Source organism: Pezoporus occidentalis, unplaced genomic scaffold (assembly GCF_034315485.1).
Source record: "Pezoporus occidentalis ecotype Australia unplaced genomic scaffold, CSIRO_AGI_Poc_V1 ctg35, whole genome shotgun sequence".
Taxonomy (NCBI): Eukaryota; Metazoa; Chordata; class Aves; order Psittaciformes; family Psittacidae; genus Pezoporus; species Pezoporus occidentalis.
Window position 1 is genome coordinate 2,247,916 of NW_026915483.1, and position 22,840 is coordinate 2,270,755.

General features: G+C 45.3%; 1 protein-coding gene across 5 annotated transcripts in view; it reads right to left on the minus strand.

Annotated features, from left to right (window-relative positions):
- Positions 1–10,520: 10,520 nt before the first annotated feature.
- ADAMTS9 (ADAM metallopeptidase with thrombospondin type 1 motif 9) overlaps positions 10,521–22,840 on the minus strand; it is an 82,827-nt gene continuing 70,507 nt past the window's right edge. For 4 of the 5 annotated variants that reach the window (XM_062630228.1, XM_062630226.1, XM_062630225.1 and 1 more), the window contains 9 exons: positions 21,529–21,723; positions 19,442–19,574; positions 19,117–19,211; positions 18,863–18,957; positions 18,635–18,768; positions 17,113–17,204; positions 15,390–15,494; positions 13,288–13,382; positions 10,521–13,168 (listed from right to left, as the gene is read on the minus strand). In XM_062630228.1, coding sequence (XP_062486212.1) covers positions 13,293–13,382; positions 15,390–15,494; positions 17,113–17,204; positions 18,635–18,768; positions 18,863–18,957; positions 19,117–19,211; positions 19,442–19,574; positions 21,529–21,723 — 939 coding nt within the window. In that variant the 3' untranslated portion in view covers positions 10,521–13,168; positions 13,288–13,292. Of the gene's footprint in view, positions 13,169–13,287; positions 13,383–15,389; positions 15,495–17,112; positions 17,205–18,634; positions 18,769–18,862; positions 18,958–19,116; positions 19,212–19,441; positions 19,575–21,528; positions 21,724–22,840 lie in introns of those variants that run through there. The other variant, XR_009966923.1, reaches the window with a different exon arrangement.

Sequence of the window (22,840 nt, forward strand, 5' to 3'; positions counted from 1 at the left end):
ACGCTCCGGAGCACGGGTGTTAATCAAACAGAGATGAAGGGCGCACGGATGGGTTCCGGAGAGCTGAAGTTGCTGCTCTGAGCACGTCAGAGAGGCTTCTTTTGTTACGGGCAAAGGCAGGGAGCAAACAGCCCGGGTTCCTGCTGGGCTTCTGTTCCCTTCCTCGTGGAGAGCAATTCTAGTCCACAAACATGATTAGGATGCAGCAGAAACACTGTCGTGTGAAATGTGTTTGCAGCCTGGGATGTTGGACCAGGACACAAAACACCTGTAAGAGCCCCAGAGCTCCTTCCTGAGCTACACGTGGGGCTAGGAGCTGTGGCGCGTGTGGAGCCATTGGGCAACTATGACACCACACATCAGCATGCTCTTGTTAGGTCTACAGTGTGCTGCAAAGGGATGCCCACAGCCAACAACCAGCCCATATGCCTGGGGATTTGCAACCAAACAGTTCATCTGGCTCAAGGCAGTGCAGAAGGAAACAGGGAGAGAAGGGGGAGCAGCAAATATGCTTCACACAGCATAGGGGGCCTCAGGAACTTGTTCCCAGTGGGGATGGAGCAGCTTCACCATTAGCATTTCACAGCTTCACCCCCCGGTTGTGTTTGTTCATAGACCCTGCTTCTCCCTCCCCTGCTTCCCTACCTCCTTGTTCCTTTGCCTTGCTACCTCACAGCTGGTTAAATACATAATGCTTTGATTTTTCTCCCCCCTCCCCCTTTAATCAGTTCCCATTTTTGTCAATTTTTCACTTGTACCTTCCTCTCTTGGAGTCAGAAATGAGGTTGGGAGCTTCTTGGTTTGAAGAGTCTCAGGCAAAAAGTTTCAGGGAGATATTCAGCCTTTCCTCTCGTAAATGTTGGGGAGAAAAGGGAAAAAAACAGGGACTTTTATCATGGAGAAAGTGTTCTTTTCCCCAGGCTTTCTTCATGTCATTTGGAAAATATTGACATCCCTCCTGGCTCTGTTTTTCTGTCATTGCTATTTTTACCCTTCCAAAACCCTCCAGCTTCCCTCCATTGCTCTCATCTGCTAAATTTCCTCATCATTTTCCTTCTTGGTCTCTCTCCCAGTTCTCAGCTCATAAAGTGGTGCATGAATATGCTATAAGCTCTCGAGGGAGGAGGGGATCTCTTAAATACACACACATTTTATCACATAGTGGCAACTGGTTGCAGATTTGACCTCATATTAAAATATCCCTACTTATAAGCTGCATCTAATGTCAGATCCAGTAGTATCAGGGTGATGAGTTACTGTTAACTCCACTGAAGGTCAATGGGATTTCAGGGAACAAGCATCATGCAAGAGAGAGCCTGAAAACCTGCAGCATTTTGGGTGTCTTGCATAAGAGTCAGAATATTTAAAACTCCAATTAAAACTGCTGAAATAAAAGCACTATTGGATACAGGACTTATAACAAGATTCAGCGTGCTGTGGGAAATGCTTTAAAGGTGACCCACAAATCCTTTTTAATTGCCTTGCTGTTGCAAGAGATGCTGTGCGCCCTCAATAACAGGGCTGGCGAGGACATCTGCTGTAAGTTTAAAACAGCAAAAGTAAGTCAAAGTTGGAGGGTAAATTCCTTGGAGGTGTGGCTGCACTGAATCACTGCTCCAGTCTTCTGATGAAGAGGCAGGTCCTAAATTGCTTCTTAAAACAAGGCAGGTTGGTCCCCTCCCTCCATCCCAAGCTCTTCATGGAACTTTCCTGCTACCCTGCATGGCTTGTATACTCCAGCATTACTTCAGCAGATACTGCAGACGCTGGTGGGTGACTCCTCAGTATGCAGGCAAGAGGCAGGGAAGGCTCTGAGCATCACAGCTTGCACCAGTGTGTCAGTGGGAAGTGTTCCTGCCTGTGGCAGGGAGTTGGAACTGGATGAGCTTTAAGATCCCTTCCAACCCAAACCATTCTATGATTCTGTGAAAGAAGAGAGGAGATAAGGGCTCAGCCTGGGAGTGCAGAAGATGCAGATAAGGGGAGTGCTCACTGCTCCCATCCTGGTTATGTCTGGGAGGTGCCTTGGGAAATCATGTACCACCCAGAGCCATAAAATATGTATCTAGCAAAGACTCCAATGGAATCAGGTCCTTAGTGACTTTTAGGTTTCTAAATGTCTCATGGAAACAGCAGTTTCCCTCTGGCCCAAGATATCCAGGACAAATGAAGGGCTAGTCAGGAGGTCTCTGGCCACATTTTAGGGATGCTCAGATGCTGCATTTACATAAGGAAACAGCCAGGCCAGAACATCATCTCTGGGATGTATTTGGGAAAAGGAGGGGAAACATTATCTCACTGGCCTGAACACTCTTCTTCTCTTTCCTCCCCCAGAAAAGCTGCCAAGAGTAAAGATCTCTCAGGAAATAAACTCCCACTCCCTTGTTGTCACCATGTTCAAAGGGGATGATGCACACATCCTGGCATGTTCCCCTGGGCAGGGGACAGCAACACAGCTCCAGCCCTACTTGTGGCACCACAAAAGGTCCTTTTGAAAGTGGTTCTTGTAGGTTTGTTTTTAGAAACATGTAGATCTTTCTCTTAAAAGAGACAGACTCAGCTTGGAGGTAGGGGGTGTCAGATACTGCTGTCACATAGGCTCAGAAACAGACACACATGGATAATATATGCCAGACACTCTGTCTGACAAATTATTGTTTCTGCTGTCACTTAAATTGTTCTGTATACCATCTTCCCCTCCCATTTTTCTTTCAACCAAACCTGCCTAGAGATGACACTTTCCTCAGCCCTTCCCATGACTAAACCCGTCTAAAACCCAGTTTACTCCATTCATGCACTGTGAGATGGGCCCCTTTCCTTTTTGAAGTTATGGATGGGTGAGAGGAGGGAAATGACAGAGATGCTCTTCTTTTCCTGCTTGCCATTGTAGTTGGTACTGCAGAAATAATTATGATTAAAAGCAAAGAGCTCAAGGAAAAGTAAAATGCAGCTCCTGTGTTAGCTTTCCATCATGCTCAGCTGTGCAGGGGCTGACATGGGCTCAGTCTTCCTGATCGAATAAATACACTTCTTCAAGCAAATTCAGCCTCTGGGAGCAGCAGGTGGAAAGAACAAGCTCATGTTGCTGCAGAGCTGTTCTGCTTGCCTGGTCTCACGGTTTGTCCCCAGTCTCGCAGCTCTGACAAGTCTCATTTCTAGTGTTGCCTCACTGCTGTACGTGGTGGAAAGGAGATGCTATTAGGACACTGCTCTCCCAGTGACCTCCATCCCCTTTGGGACATCATCTTGAGCAATAGGAGCACTAAGTCACTTGTGTCCAAGCTCAGTGGGTAGTTCTTACCACCCAGGAAGAGGAGTTGCATGTCCACAGTAGTAGCTGCAACCAGGGGTTGGGAAATACAGGGACAACTCATCCCACCAAAGACTATGGAGTCTGCCTGCAGCTCTGGCCCAGCACTTCTGGAAGGGAGTTAGCTGGCAGACACACTTTCATGTATGGAGCCAGGAAACTTTGCTAGTCTTTCCAGGAAAGTGCCCCCAGCTCTTCTATCCTGCAATCTGTGCTTCTTGTTAAGAAATCACCTCCAAAATACCTTCGGAATGCTCTTAGCATCAGCTCTGATACGCCTGTGCCTTCTACAGCCTAGCCCTGACTGTCAGCACTGGTGCAGCAATGCTACCAACAGAAAACCCTGGAGTAAGGCAGAAAACAGTTCCTATTTTGTCTGCTGGACCCATACATTGCTCCCCTCCTCGATGTCAAGGTTAATTTGGCTGTTCCTCGTGTTTCCTCCTGCTAGCAGTCTGCACAGTTGAATTACAGCTCAACACGAAGCCTGTCGCCATTCAGTACCCTGAAGGCAATAAATGTCTGACTGTTATTAGGCAGTTACTGTCTGAAACCCTTCAACAACAAAAGAAGAGCTTAAATATGCCTCTAAGTGCCACAGCTGATGAAGGGGCATGCTAGGGACCAGACATCTTTTTTAGTTCATAGCTCTTCCACCAAGCCTCCTTCTTCCTGGGTAAATGTGCTCCCATGAGGGTCTTTTAGGAGGGAAACAATTCAGTGCTCCTGCTCATTCCATCTTTGAGATTTGTAGTTGCTGCAGGCAGAAAAGGCTGTGCCTAAACCCCTGTTTGAGGTGGGGATATGGAATTTCAATCTGTGCTGTGCATAACAGGAACCCAGGCCGGCATGAATCATTCTATGTTACTTTGGTTTTAAATGTTTTTTGTACTGCGTAGGCTTTTCTAGGGCATATTCCATCAGGCACATACCGGTCAAATTCCCTTTGAACATTTATTACACTGTTAGCTTGCAGTACACACACTTCAGATGTCAGAAACAGCAACAAAGTGGGCTTAGCAACTTAACAAAACCCTTCCATCATTTCTGCAGATCACCATACATTTTTCCAAGTGCTCTTTATCACAGCCATTTGACTACTATTTTTTTGCTGTATTTGTCAGTTCTGAGGTATTTTGATTAAAGCCCTACTGAGTAATTTCACATTTTTTCCTTCATCAATACACTGATTTGTAAATATCCCAGGAAATTCTTTTTTGTCCTCCCACCCAGGAATGCAAATTGCCATTATGTACTCCCCAAGGTATCTCCAAACAATCCTTCTCCTTTTAACCTTAGGATTTTATTGTGTTAGTTGCTAGGTAACTGAGTAAGATTTACAGCCATCTATTGTTAATTTTGAAGGTGGGCTTCAATTTCCTTGTAAATAGCATTTGGGAGTTGGAGTCCACACCAATATAAACTTCCAGCCCAGTCCCACTCCATGCACTTGCTATGGAATGTGGAGCCAAGGGGATACATAAAGCTTATCCCTCCAAAAAAGGGCTCTGCCCTTCACAAACTGGGTACTGGAGGGACCACCAGTGAAGCGCTGGTGCTGGAGCATGAGCTATGCCATGTACAAAGCACATCCCATCTGCTGCCCTGCTCCCATCCTTCCCACTTTTCCAGCCCCTTCCACATCCTCACTGTAACTCCCCAAAATGACAGTGCTGCAGCTTTCCCCAGAGCTGGGTTTCCTTGCTGTCAAGCTCCAGAGCCCTCAAGCACAACTCTACCTCACCTCCCTCCGAGGAGAGGTGGGTGGTAGATGGCCCCGGTTCATGCGGTTCCTTAATGCTTCTCAATTTGAGGCTAAACAAAGCAATCAGCTGGGGCTCTGACAATTTGCACTAAACCTCCTTGTGCTATAGCAACAAGTAATTTTCTGCTATCCCCAGCCCTCACTCCCTTGTGCTCTGTGGTTCAGCAGGATTATTCACTTTACAATGTAAATTCACACTCCTTCCATGATACCTCTACTTTTCAGGACCATTCCTGAAGATGAGAAAAACCAAACCTATTTAGGGGAACTCACGGAGAGGCAAGTGCCAGGAGTCAAGGCAGGAGGTGAGCTGCTGGGGGCAAAGCCATCCTGCCCTTTGCTTGCTGGAAGCATCACAAGTGCTGTTCAGTCTCTCACATTAATCATGTATTTGCCATCCCACAGAAAGTTCCTTTTATTCATTTTGGTTTAAAACTGCTTTATTGTATTTTCTCATTGAGGGAAAAGAAAAGAGCCTTTTTCTTAGTGTTTAATAAGCTTGAAACCTGCAGATAAATAGGGGAGTGAGATACCTGACAAAACCAGACTGACAGTGGTTATGGCACTCAAATCAGGCAGAACTTAGGTAGCTATGGAAAGGAAAATTCAGAATACTGTGCCTGAGGTCCCCAATATGCTATAAATGGTTTCTCTTCTGGCCATGAATGTTGTCAGGTTTTACATTTGTGCTATTTTTACCTGCTGGAGATACCAGTTCTTTGGCCAAGGCAAGCAGCCCAGGCTCTACCTTCTGTCTAAAGCTTTCAATACTTCCAAGTCAAATGCTTCTGTACGTTTAGGCTCTTGAAATACCCAGGCCATTAGGAACCATCAAATGGGAAAAACTAATGAAATCTGAAAGCAAGTCATACCTGGAAAGCTTCACACAACACCTGCACAATGTGGAGGAAGGCTGATGAAGAGGAGGATATTATGAGATTATCTCAGGCACCTGAAGAAGGCAGCTTCGCCCAGGGCAGGCATGCAGCATTCCAGGGTTATTCCAGGTGAGCTACACACCAGCTCAAGGCACACCCGCTGTGTTTCACATACAGTGAAGCTGTGGATGTTAAAGAGCTGGTGGAAGGACTTGAAGACACCCCACTTTGTGTAGTTCAGTCAGCAGAATCCAGGAATAACTCCCAAAAAGGACATCATCTCTCTGTTTGCCCCACTTGGATAGGGACAGCAACTCAAGATAGAGGCAGCAGAGCAATCTATTGCCCTTGTCTGAGGTTTCCTTAGATTATCTGCTGCTGATCCTGGTGGATTGTTCCCTGAGATATTTGAACAGACCTGATATGCTCAGGTACCCCCCCGGGGAAGAGAGCAGTGAAGGAGAAAGGAAGACAGACAAGTCTTTCAGCAGCTGAGCTCCAGCACAGATGAGGAGAAAGGCCACTGGCTCCTGCTCTGGCGAGGCAAGGCTCAGCCTCATCATGTTATTCCCTGCATGAAGCAAACCTCCGTGGCTGAACGACACCTCCTTTCATCAGCTTGGCCTGAGCCATATGTGGTTTATTATTTCAGAGCTCAGTTATTTGCTGGTTCAGCTAAATGTGGGTATGTTTTATCTGTAGCTGTCTTCTCTCAAGCGGGGCTCGGTTGCCACTGGTGGATACGTGTTTCTTCTAGCTAAGCTGCGGTAAGGCACCAGCCTCAGGGGCGAGTGCACAGTGGTGTGCTCCCCAGCACCACAAATCTGGCCCCTGCTCCAAAGGGCTGTTAAAACCTCAGACCTGAAGTTGAAACAACCTCATCCAGGGAACACAAGCCATGCGTGAGACCAGAGCTCCAGCCCCTGGCAGCATCTGGTACCTGCTCTTATCCTTTGCTGCAGGCAGCTGTGCTCATGCCTGCTAGGGCCGGGGTGTGTGTGTGTGTTTGTGTGTATAGAGAGGCACGGGAGCAAATAAGCCCCCACTTGTGTTTGCCGGTGGCTAACCTGAACACGTTTGTTCTTGCCACTCATTCTCCAGGGAGCCATCCCTGGTACCTTGAGCAATTAAAGCATTTCACAGCAAATACTCCTTTCTGCGTGGAGGTGGACGAAGGCAGGCGGTGAGCAGTGAATAGCTTCAAAGTGGAAGGTCACCAAGGCGGCCAGGATGGATTAGTAAAGGGCAATATAGCAAAGACCTGATTGATTTAATTACTCATCTGAAGCGTGGCTGCAGATTAAGAAATTCTGCAGATGAAGAAATTCTAAGCATATAAATGAAGCAGAGCAATAATATTAAAGGGGAAAATACACAGAGCCCTGCCTCCCCTTGCACCCTCAGCCCGGCATACAAAGGGGTTTGTATTCAGAGATTACTCCAAAATTTTGGCTCTTCTCACACTGTCTTCTCAGAGATGGAGACACTGACTACTGACAAATGCTTAAGTAACTGCAGCTTGATATCGCTGCCGATGGCTCAGATTGAGCAGGAGCATTAAATCCAAGCATGCACCTAAACCTGTGTGTAGATGCAACGTGGAAACCATTTAGGCTCTTATGCTCCCAGCAGAATCGAGGTTTTCCTGGTGGAAATGGATTGATGTGCATGGCCTCAGCCTCTGCTTTTCATATCCAGCTGCTGCCTTGAAGGACCTGAATCAGCTTCATAATGGAGAAATGTATTTCTACCTTCCCTTGGCTTAAAAAGGTACCAGTATGAACAGTCAACACATCACGTCTCTAAACACTTTGGAAGTAAGAGTTATAGCTAGAGGAGGCAGAACTCATTTAACCGAAAATTTCACAGGTTTGTGTGTTGGTCTTTTTTAATTGGAACAAGCAAACAAAAAACTCCATGAAATAAAGTACAAAAAGTGTATGGATTAGGTCAAAACACTATTCTCTTCTCATTTTGCTTTTTCAAAATCTGTGCCTTATATTTGGTAATATATAATAGCTGAGAAATTAAACCAACTTTGAAGTGGAAACTCAGGCTTTTCCATGAAGGCCAAAAATAGCTTCTCAACATCCTTCATCTCACTATTGCAAAGAGAGGTCAGAAACTTGTCAACTAAGCCTCCTTCTGGAAAGCTACAACACTGATTGCCTGGATTACTCCAGCACAGGCAAAAATACTTGGAAAATACTGGAGTGAGACTGACAAGCACCAGTTTTGGCCATTGGCTCCTTCCTCCTGCATGATGCAAGCTGGAGAGCTGCTGCCAGGAATTTGTTCCTCAAAGGGGACTCATCCCCTCCCACTAAATGACCATCAGCTAAGGTTGGTGGCTGCTGGATGAACTCAAGGGTATTTCTTAAAAAGACTTCATTTGAAGAGCTCAAGTGGTGGGAGAACTTACCACATGGGCTGAGTTGCTTCAACTGGTAATGACTCCTGGGTTGAGTGGAATTTCTGCCTCACCTCAATGCTGTTCCCCCAGCAGAAATGCTTTCTCCAAGTTAGCCCTCAATCATCTGTTTGGGAAGAGGAGTCGTGTTGGAAAGACTCACTAGTCCATGTCTGGAAGTGCCTCAATGGAAAATTGTCTTTCAAGCCCAGACTGCCCTCTTTGGTCTTTTTTGCCTCTCCCCATGTTTCAAAGCATGGCTATGAAGGTGAAGAAGGTTTCCTACCAACTGTGCTGATATAAGACTAGACCCTTGTGTTTCCAACAGTCTTCAACAAAATGCATTTTATTTTTCCATAGAGGAAATAATGCCCATTGTTGAGGCAGAAGAGAACATTGAAGAGATGAATCAATCACCTCAGTCTCTGGACCAATTATTCCTGCTAGGCTGTGCAATGAGGCTGAAGAAGAGCATTGTAATTTTCATGGAATAACTGGATCAAAGCATCAAAAGTATTAAAATGACCCTTTCATTATACAGCGCCAGAAGGTTAAGTATGATTCAGACTCCCTGTTGGCTTAATTCCACAGCAGCCCACATTTTAAATCTTTGTAATCATTTGTTAAAGATAAATGATAGAAAAGAAAGATGCCTTTAAGATGTTTAAACTAAGAAATCAAGCTTTTCAAATACCACCTGTTCTGTTTTCTGCATCTGACTGTTTCAGACAGCACGAGAAAGGTATCCTTTCTCCTTTTGGATTGAAAACACGGAAGCTGAAAAAGGCTGGAGCTGCCAGCAATAAGAGATCTGCTGCCTTTTCTGAGGCAGAGCATGAGGAACATACAAGGGAGGACATAAAAATGCAGCTTCTTCACTCTCACCTGCAGCATCTAGGGAAGAATCATAGAATAGTTAGGGTTGGAAAGGACCTTAAGATCATCTAGTTCCAACGCCCCTGCCATGGGCAGGGACACCTCACACTAAACCATGTCACCCAAGGCTTCGTCCAACCTGGCCTTGAACACTGCCAGGGATGGAGCATTCACAACTTCCCTGGGCAACCCATTCCAGTGCCTCACCACCCTAAAAGGAAAGAATTTCCTCCTTATATCCAATCTAAACTTCCCCTGTTTAAGTTTTAACCTATTACCCCTTGTCCTATCACTACAGTCCCTAACGAAGAGTCCCTCCCCAGCATCCCTATAGGCCCCCTTCAGATACTGGAAGGCTGCTATGAGGTCTCCATGCAGCCTTCCTTCTCCAGGCTGAACAGCCCCAACTTTCTCAGCCTGTCTTCATACAGGAGGTGCTCCAGTCCCCTGATCATCCTCGTGGCCCTTCTCTGGACTTGTTCCAACAGTTCCATGTCCTTTTTATGTTGAGGACACCAGAACTGCACACAATACTCCAGGTGATGTCTCAAGAGAGCAGAGTAAAGGGGCAGGATCACCTCCTTCAACCTGCTGGTCACGCTCCTTTTGGTGCAGCCCAGGATACAGTTGGCTTTCTGGGCTGCAGGCGCACACTGCCAGCTCATGTTCATTTTCTCATCGACCAACACCCCCAAGTCCTTAAAGAAGCAATGTAAGATTCTGCTGTAGTTTGTCACTTGGTTGCCCTCCACATTTGGTCCCCACATCTGCTTTCTCTCAACCCAAATTTCTTCTACCTGAATTTTCTTGTAGATTTGATACTTCTTTTTTTTTTTTCCCCAAGCTTAGAAAAGTTGATTGTTTTTGCAGATTTCTGTAAATAGCACTGCCAGCAGTGTGGGCCAGGTCCAGCATCCCAGCTCATCCTTCAAAAACATTTGGCTCCCTTATTGTCGCATGGAAAGGGATGTCCCTGGTGCATGGATGGCAGCACCAGCCACTCACCACCTGCACAGGGCACCTCTGAGATACGCTTGTGTACGTTTTGTACCTCAGATCACTCCCCTTGTAGAATAAATCGTGAAGCATCAGTCTGTCCAGCTGGCAGGACACAAGTGGATGGCTGGGGCCATTCTCCAAGATGGTCGCTGGTCCACAGACCCCAATGTGGGTTTGGGGTATGTCTCCATATAAACAACATTATTATCCTCCCTTATTCCTTTTGTGTGGGATGGTGAAACAAGGAACCCAAAGCTTAGAAATAAACACCAGCACAGAAAGGAGTGTTTACCATTCAATGTATTATTCCCTTGTGTACAAAGTATTTTGCCTCTATAATAGCACACATGTATTGAAATATGATGGCAAATGCAGAAAGACCATACAGACATGTCTTATGGGTCTTCATTTCCTTTTGAGTATAAGCAGAAAGAAAAGAAACACTGTACAGGAAAGTGCTTGCAAAAAATACCTCAGTTTGTAGAAAAATAATTACATTGATATAAAACCCCCAGAGCTGTTTCTTGAACAAGAAATACCTAATGTCCTCAAAGTCTGTTCCCATTTAACAAAGCCCTTTAATGAACCATAGGATCAGTGCTCTATCATTTTTTTTCCCTTGTAGTTTATTTAATATTCATTTAGGTTTCACTTGCTCTGTTAATAGCTGCTAGGAAACTATATGGTAGAAATGAATGTGTACAGGTCAAAATAATATCTCTTTTTATAAACAGACGTTCACTTCATTAGAGAAAATATAAACCTGTACTTTCTAAGCACCACTGTTTCTTTCTAAAGTTCATAGTGCAATTTTCCTTTTTCCCCTACCGAAGTTATACATGAGCAATTATCATTTAAAAATAAATCACTTTTCCATTACTACTCCTTTCCCCTTTCCCTTTTTGCCTCTTGCTCTTTCCCTTTTCCCCTTTCCCATTCCCTTTTCCCCTTTTCTTTCATCAGGTCTGTAGCTGCTGGACTGTAATACAGCCCTACTTGCCTGCGAGATGTCTCCCAGCTGACATGGGTGTGTTGATACCTGACTGTCAGGCTGGCTGACAGGTTTCACTCTGAAGGCTGAACACAGCCCAGTGCACATGAGGTATGAATTCAGGGATCAGATCGTTTATCCCTATTTATCCAACTCTTTTGTAACAGACTGATTACACATCCTTTGGGGAGCTCTGCGAAAGACTCACACAAGATCCTGAGGTTGCATTTGTTAACTGTTTGCATCAAAATTGAAAGAATTATCTGAAGTAGCAGATAAGTATCTTCATTTTTCCAAACTTCTGGCAATTTTGTGCTGAAAAGCTTCCTTTCCTTGTACTTTGTGTTCCTGGCTGCCCCAGCAGAGAATGCGAAGGGGCAGCATCTTCCTATCACTAAGTAAAATTGTGGAGAAAGAGATAAGGGACATAGTCATAGACTACAAAAATAATCTGGTCACATCACCCCCGTTCAATGTGCTACGAAGCTCTGCACAAAGGCGGCATGCCATCAGCAGTAGGCTATGTACAGGCAGGTACTATTGCACAGCCGCATTCAGTGCCTATGGGAGATGGCTCCTCAATTTTTATGTATATATATAACAAAGCCAGTACTAAAGGTCTGGTTGTACATAGGGTGGCAAACAGGCAAGGAGCACAGATGCCTTACCAGGAAGATCCAAAGCAATACAGAAGTAGGCGTAAAGCAGCTTGTTTTTGAAGGGGGGGGCAGAGTTATCTGTAAGTACAGAGTGATCTTGTTGAATTAAGGCTGAAGCTTCCCTTTGCAGATGGTCTGTGGGTGAGTAGGAGGCTGGGGAAACGCTGCAGGTGCCTGCAATGGAGTCCCCTGGCCAAGAGGAAGGGCTGGCTTGGCTGGGCTTGCTGTCCCACATCCCCTGCGGTCCACACTGGCCCCAGGGGAGATAACACTGCAGGGGTGCTTTCAGCTTCCCGTTAGGATTTTGTGACAATGTCCATAAGAACCCGCATCACTTCTCAGCACACAGCCCAGGGAAACATATGGGCTGATCAGCCTGTCTGGGATGAGTTAATACCCCGCTTCCAGATGGAGCAGGAAGCACAGTGGCACATGCAATTAGGAGACAAAGATACGGTTTTTAAAAAACCAAGTTCTCTTCAGGGCCCTATGAAAAAGGGGCTTGAGCTGAAGATCCATCTGCAGGAATTTTCCTAAACCTGGGGTAGATCTTAATTTAGAATCATAGAATAGTTAGGGTTGGAAAGGACCTTGAGATCAGTTTATTTGAACCTGACAATTTTTCTACTTTCTTCCCTTTTTCACTGATAAAGGCACTGGATTAACTAAAACTACAGAGCATTAATAAATACCATGTTAGCACCAAACCAGTGCTTTTAGCACTGGCCACAGAGGTCATGTGAAATTCAAAACATACCTAAAAGATAAAGATTGCTAATGCAACTAGCACTGTATTCATTGTCATGTTTTCCTCGAGTGCTGTCAGCCTAATCCCTAAAAATAAAATTTAAGCACATCTTGTCTATTTTCCTTAACATAAAGACAGATTGAAATGCCAAAAATACCCCTATGCAGATTGTGTAGCACCGTAGAGGGCAAAAGCAGCCCATAACTGAAGGAAAATTACTGATTGAAAGTAAACAACTGAATACAGTGACAATAAAGTATCACTTGTCATAATGCTACATATAATGTAGAGTACGCAAAATGCAGTGGTTTGACTGCAGGATTTAACAATAAAAAATAAAAATAGGAAAAGCAGCCTTAATATCATGATTTTACGTACAAAAATATTAAATCAAAATAAATAATTCCAAACATAAATATTAACCTGTACATTAAGAATATGCAATCTATATACATACATAAACATAAAAAAGTGGAAGGCAGAGGTATTGCATCGCTATCCTTCATTCGTCTCATCTCCGCTTGCAGACAACCTAGAAAATACAGACAAGGTGCACATTAAAGTCAGACCATCATCTTCTGAAGCCGCATCTGCTCCTCTAGGATGTTTTGGGAAGGATTTCCCTTCATGCAGGAGCAGCAGGGAACTTACCATGGCTATAACACCTGAACATCAAGGCCTGTTCCAGATGATGGAGTACACTTCCCACAGTAACCGCCACATTTTCCTACTACTTTGGTACCATCCTGCAGGCAAAATCAGAAATAACATCTCAGGTAAGGGCTCAGGAATAACATGCTGTGGAAGGGCTGGATCTGGGTTATTCTAGTAAGGGTTTTTATAGAAAATGCCTTGAAAGGAAAACAAATTACGTCTAAATCAATCTATGAAATCAATGTTATATTTAAATATATGCAAATGTAATTCTCTTTAGTGCTACCAGGTCAGATGGTGAACACAAATAAGAAAGGGTAGTTTTGATTCATTACATTGAAAGATGCCCAAGGAGATGACCATTTGGAGGGGTATCTCAAGGGTATTTGCTTTCTCCAAACTGCCCCACAGTGAATAACTGTAGTGAGTGGAAAACTCAGCTCATGCAAAACCACATCTAGACAATAACAGCTTCTCAGCTGTGCCTGAGCACGTGAAGGGCACAGGAAAGGTATTTGCAGGTGATACCAAGAAACATCCATTTGGAAGGAAAAGGTCTGGAGTGGCTGCAGCGACAAGAAGGAAAGCAATGGGCTGAGGCTCTGCTACTTGCTAAGGTGCTGTCTCTCACCAGTTCTGCATTTCCAAAGCCAGAAAAGACAAAGGAAAATGTGGAGAGGTCCTGGGGTTAGCCTAGTCTCCAGGAGAGCTCAGCAAGGATGATGCAACTCTGGTCTTGAGTCAGGAGATTAACATCTCCATCTGACCTTCCTCATCCCACCTCTGCAGAGTCGTTCTCCTCTTGGTCATTAAGACGGACAGACAGTCCTTGAGGGGAGCTCAGCCCTCAATTACCAGAAAATTGGACCTAAGTGCAGGACAAGCTTGCACAAAGCATTTATTTTTAAACGAGCTCCATCCTGCCCTTGACACTATTGATCTGTGATTGCAGCAGGCTGCTATCATTTCTTCTCATGATGCCTGTCTCCTGATCCTGCAGGCAATTACATCCTTGGAACAGCACTTGACAGATGCCAGTGGGTGATGGAGGTAAGAGTTGTCTCCTTGACCCTTATTCTTTAAAGTTTGTTTTAATCCTGTTAGCTGTGGTGGTGTCTGCTCTCCACAACCCCCAAGTCGGCTGCATCTTCTTTCTGAAAGGTAGAACAGCAAAGCACCTGCCAGAACTAAGCTACCAGGTCTGTGCTGGTCCCACCTGCACTGGAGGATGATTTGCTGCAATGTGGTTGGACCAGTAGCATTTAATTCTCCTTTAAGAGCACTAGCACTGATGAGGCTCATGGGGCTCCCCAGAGCCAGGGATACCGATAGCAGTACAGGAGAGGATATTTTGCAAATTGCTTTCTATGAAATGGTTATGGTGACATCCGTAAGTTTGGAGAGCTTTAACAGGGGCAGTTGGGATGACTCATATGAAGTAACAGCCAAAAAAGCAGTCCTGGGTTTCTCCAATTTCAGAACGTGACACAGAAGCAACAGTATGTAAAGGCACACAGTGATGGGGGTGTTAACAGGCAGGCAAATTAAGCCATACAAGTTCAGATTTGGGCGTGGGGTGATTCTGAAGGTCTGTCTGGCTTACCCAGAGACCACAGGTTAGTGAAGCCACAGGTAGGTCCAGGGGACAGTGCCCTGCAATGCAGCTGTGAGGACTCCAGTCTCTCCCAAGCAGATAAACCCATCCCAGTGGGACAGTCCATATCCTCCTCACTTTATTAGCAGCCCTTTGGGAACAATTCCTACTGAGGGCACTCGGCTGGCCCATAGACCCTCTGCAGCCCTGACCACATGTGTCCTGCCTGCTGTGTGATATACACTCTATGCTGGACATCTCAGACAACTAATTAAGGATATTACCCCACAGCACTCATGGTTAAGCAGGCTCACCAATTAATTGCAACAACTCACATCAAGTTAAACCCACTAGCTCCTGCTCTCCCCATGCAATTACAGATAACAATTTAATGTCAGATGCTATTCTTTTGTTAGTGTCTACTTGGAAGATGTTACCATGAAACACAACATGACAATTAAAAGCCCTATAAGCAGCTATAACCATAGGTAAAATTACAACTCACTGGGGATTTCTGGATTTCTGACACCGCATAATTCCCTTGTGAGAGCCATTTTGCTCGTCCCGTTAAGGTCAGGCCTGTCCCGTACAGGTCTATGCTGAAGCGACCCTAAAAAGCAAGCAGATGAGCCTGGTTAGCCCAAAACCCCGTGCTTTGGCCTCCTGTGACTTGCCATAGTACCACTTTTCCAACAGGATCTTGCCAGCGATGTTTTAAATGTCTTCCATCGCTCTGACAGTGATAAGCACATATTGTTTGAATCACAGCATGTCTTGGGCTAGGAATTTCCTTCTTGGTGGCTGCAGGAAAGGAGGGGTTTTATCTTGGGTTTTCACTGCTTTTTCGCGGTTTGCCGGCTGAGGGCATTCTTGGCTTTTCCATGGCAAACTGCGGAGCATGACGTGTTCCGACAGCTGATGGGAAAGGTACCCCAGGGATGCGCTGCAGCGGCTCTCACTGCTCCTTCCTCAGCTGGAGAGGGCACACTTGTCCGTGTTTTCCCTGTTTTCCACTGGGTTTCCCCCCTCTGGACTTCAGTAAAATCAAAACTCTTTCAATTGCTTATTTCTTAAAAATGTCCTTCACTTTATTCCACCCCATCTCCAAATCCCCCAAATGAAGGAAAATTAAGGGCTACGCCTTCATCCAACACACAGCCCCCCAGCCTTTGCCTTAGTCCCATGGCACACCCCAGCCCTGCCTGTTTTGGGACCCAAGGAGGGATCATTTGGACACATCCCCAGGCTGACCCACAACCCAGCATGGCCGCATGGTACCAGATGGTTGTTAGCTCTGCTCCTTGCAGTGGCTGCCTTGGGAATGCTGATTTTCTGTGAGGATCAAACTGTCTGGGTCAAGTAGATGGATATTAACATTCATGAGCCTTCCTGAGGTAGGAAGTCAATCCCTAAGCTGCTGAGCTATGCAGAAAAGCTTCAACTCTAAAAGTACGGAGGGAAGGAGATGGAGAGGTTTGCCCTCTACCGTGTGTTGCAGCGACTCCTTGATTAATGCTCTTTGCAAATATGGTCCACCAAATAGCCTGGACTATCCAAACATAGAATCCTGGAACAGTTAGGGCTGGAAAGGACCTCAAGATCATCTAGTTCCAATCCCAAACACATCACTTATCATCCTCCAGCTCCACAAAAGCTAATTGTGCTGGGGACAGGGAGCAATCCACCTATAGCAAAGTGTTAATCAGTCTCCTAAAGACTTTGAAGAAAGTGTATTTTTTCCAAGCAACTGGGCTTGGAATAGATATCCTACATCACCTCCTAGAGCTTCCAAGGAGGTAACTTAGCCTGTGCCCAGCTCCATACTTTTATGGCCAGCACCTCATGGTGCTGGGACAGGCTGGATTTGCCCTGATGCACAGGAAATGTTCAAAACCAGGTTGGATGGGGCATTGAGCAACCTGGTCTAGTGGAAGTTGTCCCTGCCATTGGAGCTAGGTGATCTTCAAGTTCTAACCCAAACCCTTTACTGTTGACTGAGGCCCAGGGGAATGTCCCTCAGCCAGTCCTGACAGTGGCCTGATAATGACCTGACATTTTCACTCATGGAAAATGGAAGGTGCTTCCTTCATGGACAAAATGAAGCTTCCAATCACTAAGATGAGAATGTGACACTCACCAAGATTGGGCTAATGTGATCAGCAGTAATTAATAGAGGACCTGGACATAACAAATGTCACCAATTGCTATGAAATGCTATTGTGAAATACCTGCGGGCACTTGGCTGCACTGTAGCAGTCCCCAGCAGTGGCATAAGGCACAGGTCGTCCATCATGTGTCCGTGCAAACTGTAAATCAGTTGCTGTGGAGAATAGTTGGTGAATAACACGGAAAGAAAGATGCAGGGGAAGAGACAACACAATTGTAAATATGCTGTTTGCTAACGTTGAAATTCACTAAAGCCGGTTTCACACATGAATCTTAAAACTGCTGGATTTTTAATATTAAATCCCTCTATTCATCCCACATGCGACTCCCAGGATGTGAGCATTGACTTTAACAAGACACTTAAACACTCAAACTTCACAGTTCAGTTTAAGCACATTGGTGATTTAGGGCCTAGGTGTAAATAAGAACAAAACTCAAACCCATGACTTGGGTTTTATTTCTCTGTCAGAAAATTACCCACTTTCAAGAAAGCCATGGGACCTCCTAAATCTCCTTTTTAAACAAAGGCAAACAACTATCTCAGTGCTCTCCTGGCTGCCTCAGCACAGGGGTCGGGGTTTCAAAGGGAATTGGGGTATTTTGCTCTGGAGGGATGTGAAGTAATCAAGACTCATTTAGATGGGGATGTGAGATAGCTCCTGCCTGACAGAGGTAGGTGCCCAGCTCCTTTTGAAATTCAAAGGGAGCTGGTATCAAATTTCCCAAGGGTGGTTCTTTTGAGCTCTTTACCTTTACAGACTATTAGTAGCTTTTTACAGACTCATAGACTGGGAGGTCTCATGGCTTGAAAATTAAGTGATTAAAAAAAAAACCCTTATCAGATAAAGAGTCATTTTACAAGGAAGGATTTTTGATTCACTGAAAAACATCTCTGCTAGATGCTGAATGAACCTCCAACAATATGTTGTGCTTTTAAATCATTTGATGGAAACTGATAGTATCTCTGGAGTCAGTGGGACTGAAACCATGACCCTGTGGGATGCTGCAGGCTCCCAGCTCCCATGAATGATAAGAGAGACAGGGTATCACTTATACTGCACAGCTACATTCCCCTCTGCCCCTGCAAATCCAGGGCCTCAGCTCCATCACTCTCCACACAAGTTATTTCCCCATCATCTGGCTCTGTCAAGAGCTTCCTCCACCCTGGCCCAAAGGGACCAGCATTCTGACCCCAGAGGAGTCCCCTGTGCTGGGATCTCCTGACACACGTGTATGTTAAATGAGGTTAAGCCTTCCGAGTCCCATCTGAAAATAGAAGACCAAATGAAATAAAGTCCTTAAAAAGCCCTGGCCTGCCAGGAGCATGCAAATATTCACTCTGCACAGCAGATGTACCAGCAACTGTTTGAATGTCTTTCCATATTATGGAGAATAAGTATGAGCATCTCTGAGGTACTCAACTTGCAGTCTCTAAGCTTAAAGCAGCAAACAAGTGACCAAGTTTCAAAACAGGAGAGCTCAGGAATGTTGCTCACTACAGTACTACTGCTTGCTTCTAGTTACAGCTACATTTGTGTAAAATAAACATATTGTTTTTAATGGTAAGGCCCTGTTTTTACTCACTTATTATTTGCATAGTGTTCAGGTCCAGCCTTACTTTGCTGAAGGTGGAAAACCCAGCTGCTGTGTAATCTTTCCTACACTGGCAGTCTTCTCGTCTGCTCCCGTTATACGGACATTCAGTCGGGTTATGCAATCTAAATCAAAAGAAAACCCTTTCTACTCATGACCGAAAAATATTGCCATGGAAAATAAAACCACTGTGAAGCTCAGGATTAAGGGATTTCCTACCTGTATCCATACACTTCTGAAAAATTCTCTGCATCCCCATTTACAAGGGTCATGTACTCCTTGGGGCTGTCAGTCTGCATCCCAGAGCAATATACCTGAGAAAGAGAAGCCAGAGTTTTGTCAGGCATCCTGTGCAAAGGGATGGGCAAGAAAATCAAAGGTAGAAAGTCCAAGAGCAGAAGTGAAAAGCACACACAGGGTCCTCTTGCACCTTAGGGAAATGCATTAACTATCAATTTGTTGCTGAAATGCACCTTTAATGTCTTCCCTTTGACTTGAAGGAAATATTCACCATCTTCAATGACACCTTTGAGATTTTTAATGTCCTTGCAACTCCTTGGTAATTCACCTGAAACAAAACAGAAACACTTGTAGTCACTGAGCCACTGTACATCAACATTTGTTTTGTAACACTGTGTGGCATCCAAAGCACCAAAACACCTTGTTTATCTTATGACAGGTTTCCCTGAAATGCCTTAGTGCTTAGCTGGATGGCTCCCAGTGCTTGGAAACGCTGCATATCTCTAGTTTGAGTGGGAAAGATGTTGAAACCACGAGAAAGGCAAATCTGTGACTTACAGTCATGGACACTGTGGCATGCCCTCCTCTCTTCAGGTTTCAGATCTGCTTGGCACAAGCTGCTGACCTGGTCATCGTTCGTCAAGCACTGCACTGAGCGGTGCATGACTCCAACTCCACAGGTGACAGAGCACTGCAAGACAGAGATTCATGCTTTATCTCCAGGGTTTCTGGGCTTCAGAAGTACAGGCACAGACTGTTTCTCTTGTACCAAGAGACAGCAGCAAAGCCCCTGATCCTGCAAAGTATTCAAACCTAGACTTAATTTTAAGCAAATGAGTAGTCCTCTTGATTATTAATCACTTCATTATTATCGTCATTAATTGTTTCAAGAAAATGACTGTACTTTGTTTAGCACTTGCACACTTTACTGGATGAGGCATTTGGTTAATGTGAACCATGTGCTCCTGAAATTGTTTGTATTTCACATTAGGAAGGTCATACAAGGGAGAAATCTTCACCAGAAGGCCTGAATGGTAGAAATCCTCTCCTGGTGGCTGGGAGACATTGCTTGGGTCACTGACACGGCCCTCAAAACAAACACAATGTGGGTTGGTACTTTCTATCCATATTGCACCAAAAAAAACCCACAGCCTCCAAACCCTCTCTCCCCTCACCCTCTGGAAAAATCTGTGCAAACAGCAAAAAACTGTCATCCTCAAACAGCTCAAATCAAGGGCAATCTTTATGCTGAAACTGCACAAGTTACTGGAGCTACGGAGCAGCAGCTTGTGTGAGTTGGCTGCTGCTAAGCATGGGCTATGGGAGTTTGGAGCATCTTGCTCCACCTCCGCAGCTTATTTTTTCAAGTACTGGAGAACTGAAAATCAGCTCTTTCTACAGATACCAGGTTGGGCCGCCAAGAAAATGATGCTGCTTGTCTACTGAGAAATGATTAGTCTAAATGACACACCATGAAGGAGAAGGTCTTCAATGGCTCATGGTATTCACAGCTTGTCATTTATTCTTCCTTAGGTTCAGACCCATAAAACTTAACTAAGGAGCTGAGCAGGACTCCCTTTGTCCATCAGAGGTGATGGTATTTTACATTAAATCCCTTTGAAAATCAGAGATGAGAAGGGTCATGGCATATGGTAGTCACTGGGACGTTCAGCAGCCCAAAGTGAGGAGAAAGGTCTGGCTTTCTGAAATGGATACTCCTTGCAATGAACTTGTATTAATGAGTTGGACATTTTACACTGAAATTCTGGAGAAAATACCAGTTAATTGAGGCTGAGCTCTTTGCTGTAACTCCTCTGCCTTGACTTTCAGGGATGATCTGAAGCTTCCTATGGAGCAGGAGCAACTTAGGTTTCAAATGGTTCTGCCATTTACTTTGACAGTTTCCACTGCGTTTTGCTTGATTTGACCCTTGTTGCCTTGTAAAGGTTTGACAAATTCCTACAAATGCCTGAGCTGGGTTAATAAATCAAATTTATGGGAGGAACACCACATTTCAAAGGATGTCAGGAGCACAAGAAGTGAAATGTTATCACCTTAACTAAAACCTGATCTTGTAGTTCAGGCCCCCAAAAGAGGCTCAACACAAATAACTTTAGCAGAAAGGCTAAGTTCTTTCCCCTGCCCTGTTCCAGCCTTTATAAAGAGGAGGTCATGTGGAGAGGGAAGAAAGTAAAATCCTTTTAAGGCTCAAATTACCAGCATTTTGGCCTATAGGTGGTTCCCAAGTCTTGCTCATACACATGGACAAGATCAACCCTAGTTGCCAGCTATCCATCAATCCTTCTAGCACCACACTTTCAAAACACTCCTTTTCTGGCAAAGACCCCACTTTCTGACTAAGCATTCAGCATGACTATCAACACTGCCACCAATTTTGGCTACATCCAAACTTGAAATCATGATTGTACTTGTAGCTGCTGGGACTCCCCCATATGATGGGGTTCAATCTGGAGCATGGAGCCCTACACACACCAGGGCTGTTGCTGCACAAGGGTATTCATTGCATTCATTTATGCAGCTTTTAAGCATTTCCCCACCAAACTTTCAGACCATGTCTCCTGGTGTAAGGAAAAAAAAGTTTGTTCCAATGATTTCGGTTATAAAAAGAAGTTTGCCAAACTCACGCTTCCCCAGTTGCCAACACGCCAGGATGCTGAGACAGGGCACTCCCCAAGGTAGCAGGGCTGGATGTTGGGTGGCTGCGTGCCAGGACAGTTGACTGTGTTCTGGTACCCGTACTCATAGTGGTCCTTTCCGGTGTAAATCTCACTGCAGGATACGAGGCGCTGCTTGTATCCCTTCCCACATGTAACGGAGCACTGCAAGCAGAGGAAGTGCCTGTTAGCACTGCATGCTTTAGGAAGGCTGCCCAAAATGGCAGGGAAAAGCAGGCTTGACAGCTTGAGGGATCATTAGTAACTATTTAAGCCAGCCATGAATACTGTGAGTGGCTACAAGTGGACCAGTGCCCGACACTGCACACACTGTTCCTCCCTGTGTCGCTCCTACAGCTTCTCCAGGACTCCCTACTCCGGGTTGGCTCCTGGGCACATGGAATCTCTCCCTAAGGGCAAAGAAAGGTGCACAAGATCCTTGGGAACTCAGAAGTGCTTCTGTTATTTGGGTTTCTTTTTTTTTCTTTCCCCTTTTTTGTTTTGGTTTGGGTTTTGCCATGGGATGCACAGAGAAAGAAAATGGTCAAGATTGACCCTGAATAGCAGGTACTTGGCAGTAACTAGACAAAAAGGGAAGATTTTCCTTGTAATTAAAGGGCAGACAGTGCTCCTATCCTCTTCACCAACAGGCTGAGTGGGAGCTGGGGAGAGCTGAGCTCTGGTTCTGTGAGGCTTTGCCCACCTTTGTGTCTTCATGGGCCTGAAGTGGGGGGGGGGTGTCACAGGAGGTGAGAGGGAGTGGTGGGCATCTGGGCAAGGGGCAGCCAGGGCTTGATATTAGCACCTTAATATTTCTCTTAGAAAACCACCCAGGAAACCAGGCTTCTCCAACAAATTCTCATCTCTGCATTTCTCCCTCCTGTGCTATCTTGGGTGGTTTGCCTCTCCTCCCCCTCAGCCCCAGCCTGTTTTCTTTTTCTCCCTTTCCTTGTTCTTTCTTTCTAATCAGTGCTGTGTCAGCAGCTGCCTTGTCATTTCCCTCTGCTGCTCCTCCAAGTGGAAAGTAATCCTTCACTCGCAGCATAAGGAAACAGGCTGAGATTAGCCCAGGTCCTCCTGCATGCAGTGCCTGCCACAAAGAAAACCCATCTGCTTTCCTTGCTGAGCCCTCTCCCAGCAGTGAGAGTGAACCTGCTGCCTTTGCTCATGCCAGAGACAACACCAAGGAAGGATGTCCCTTCAGTCACGTCCAGGCTCACCTTTACCCCTGGATGCTCACCCAGACCCTTGCTCATGGAGCTCACTGGAAGGAATAAAACCA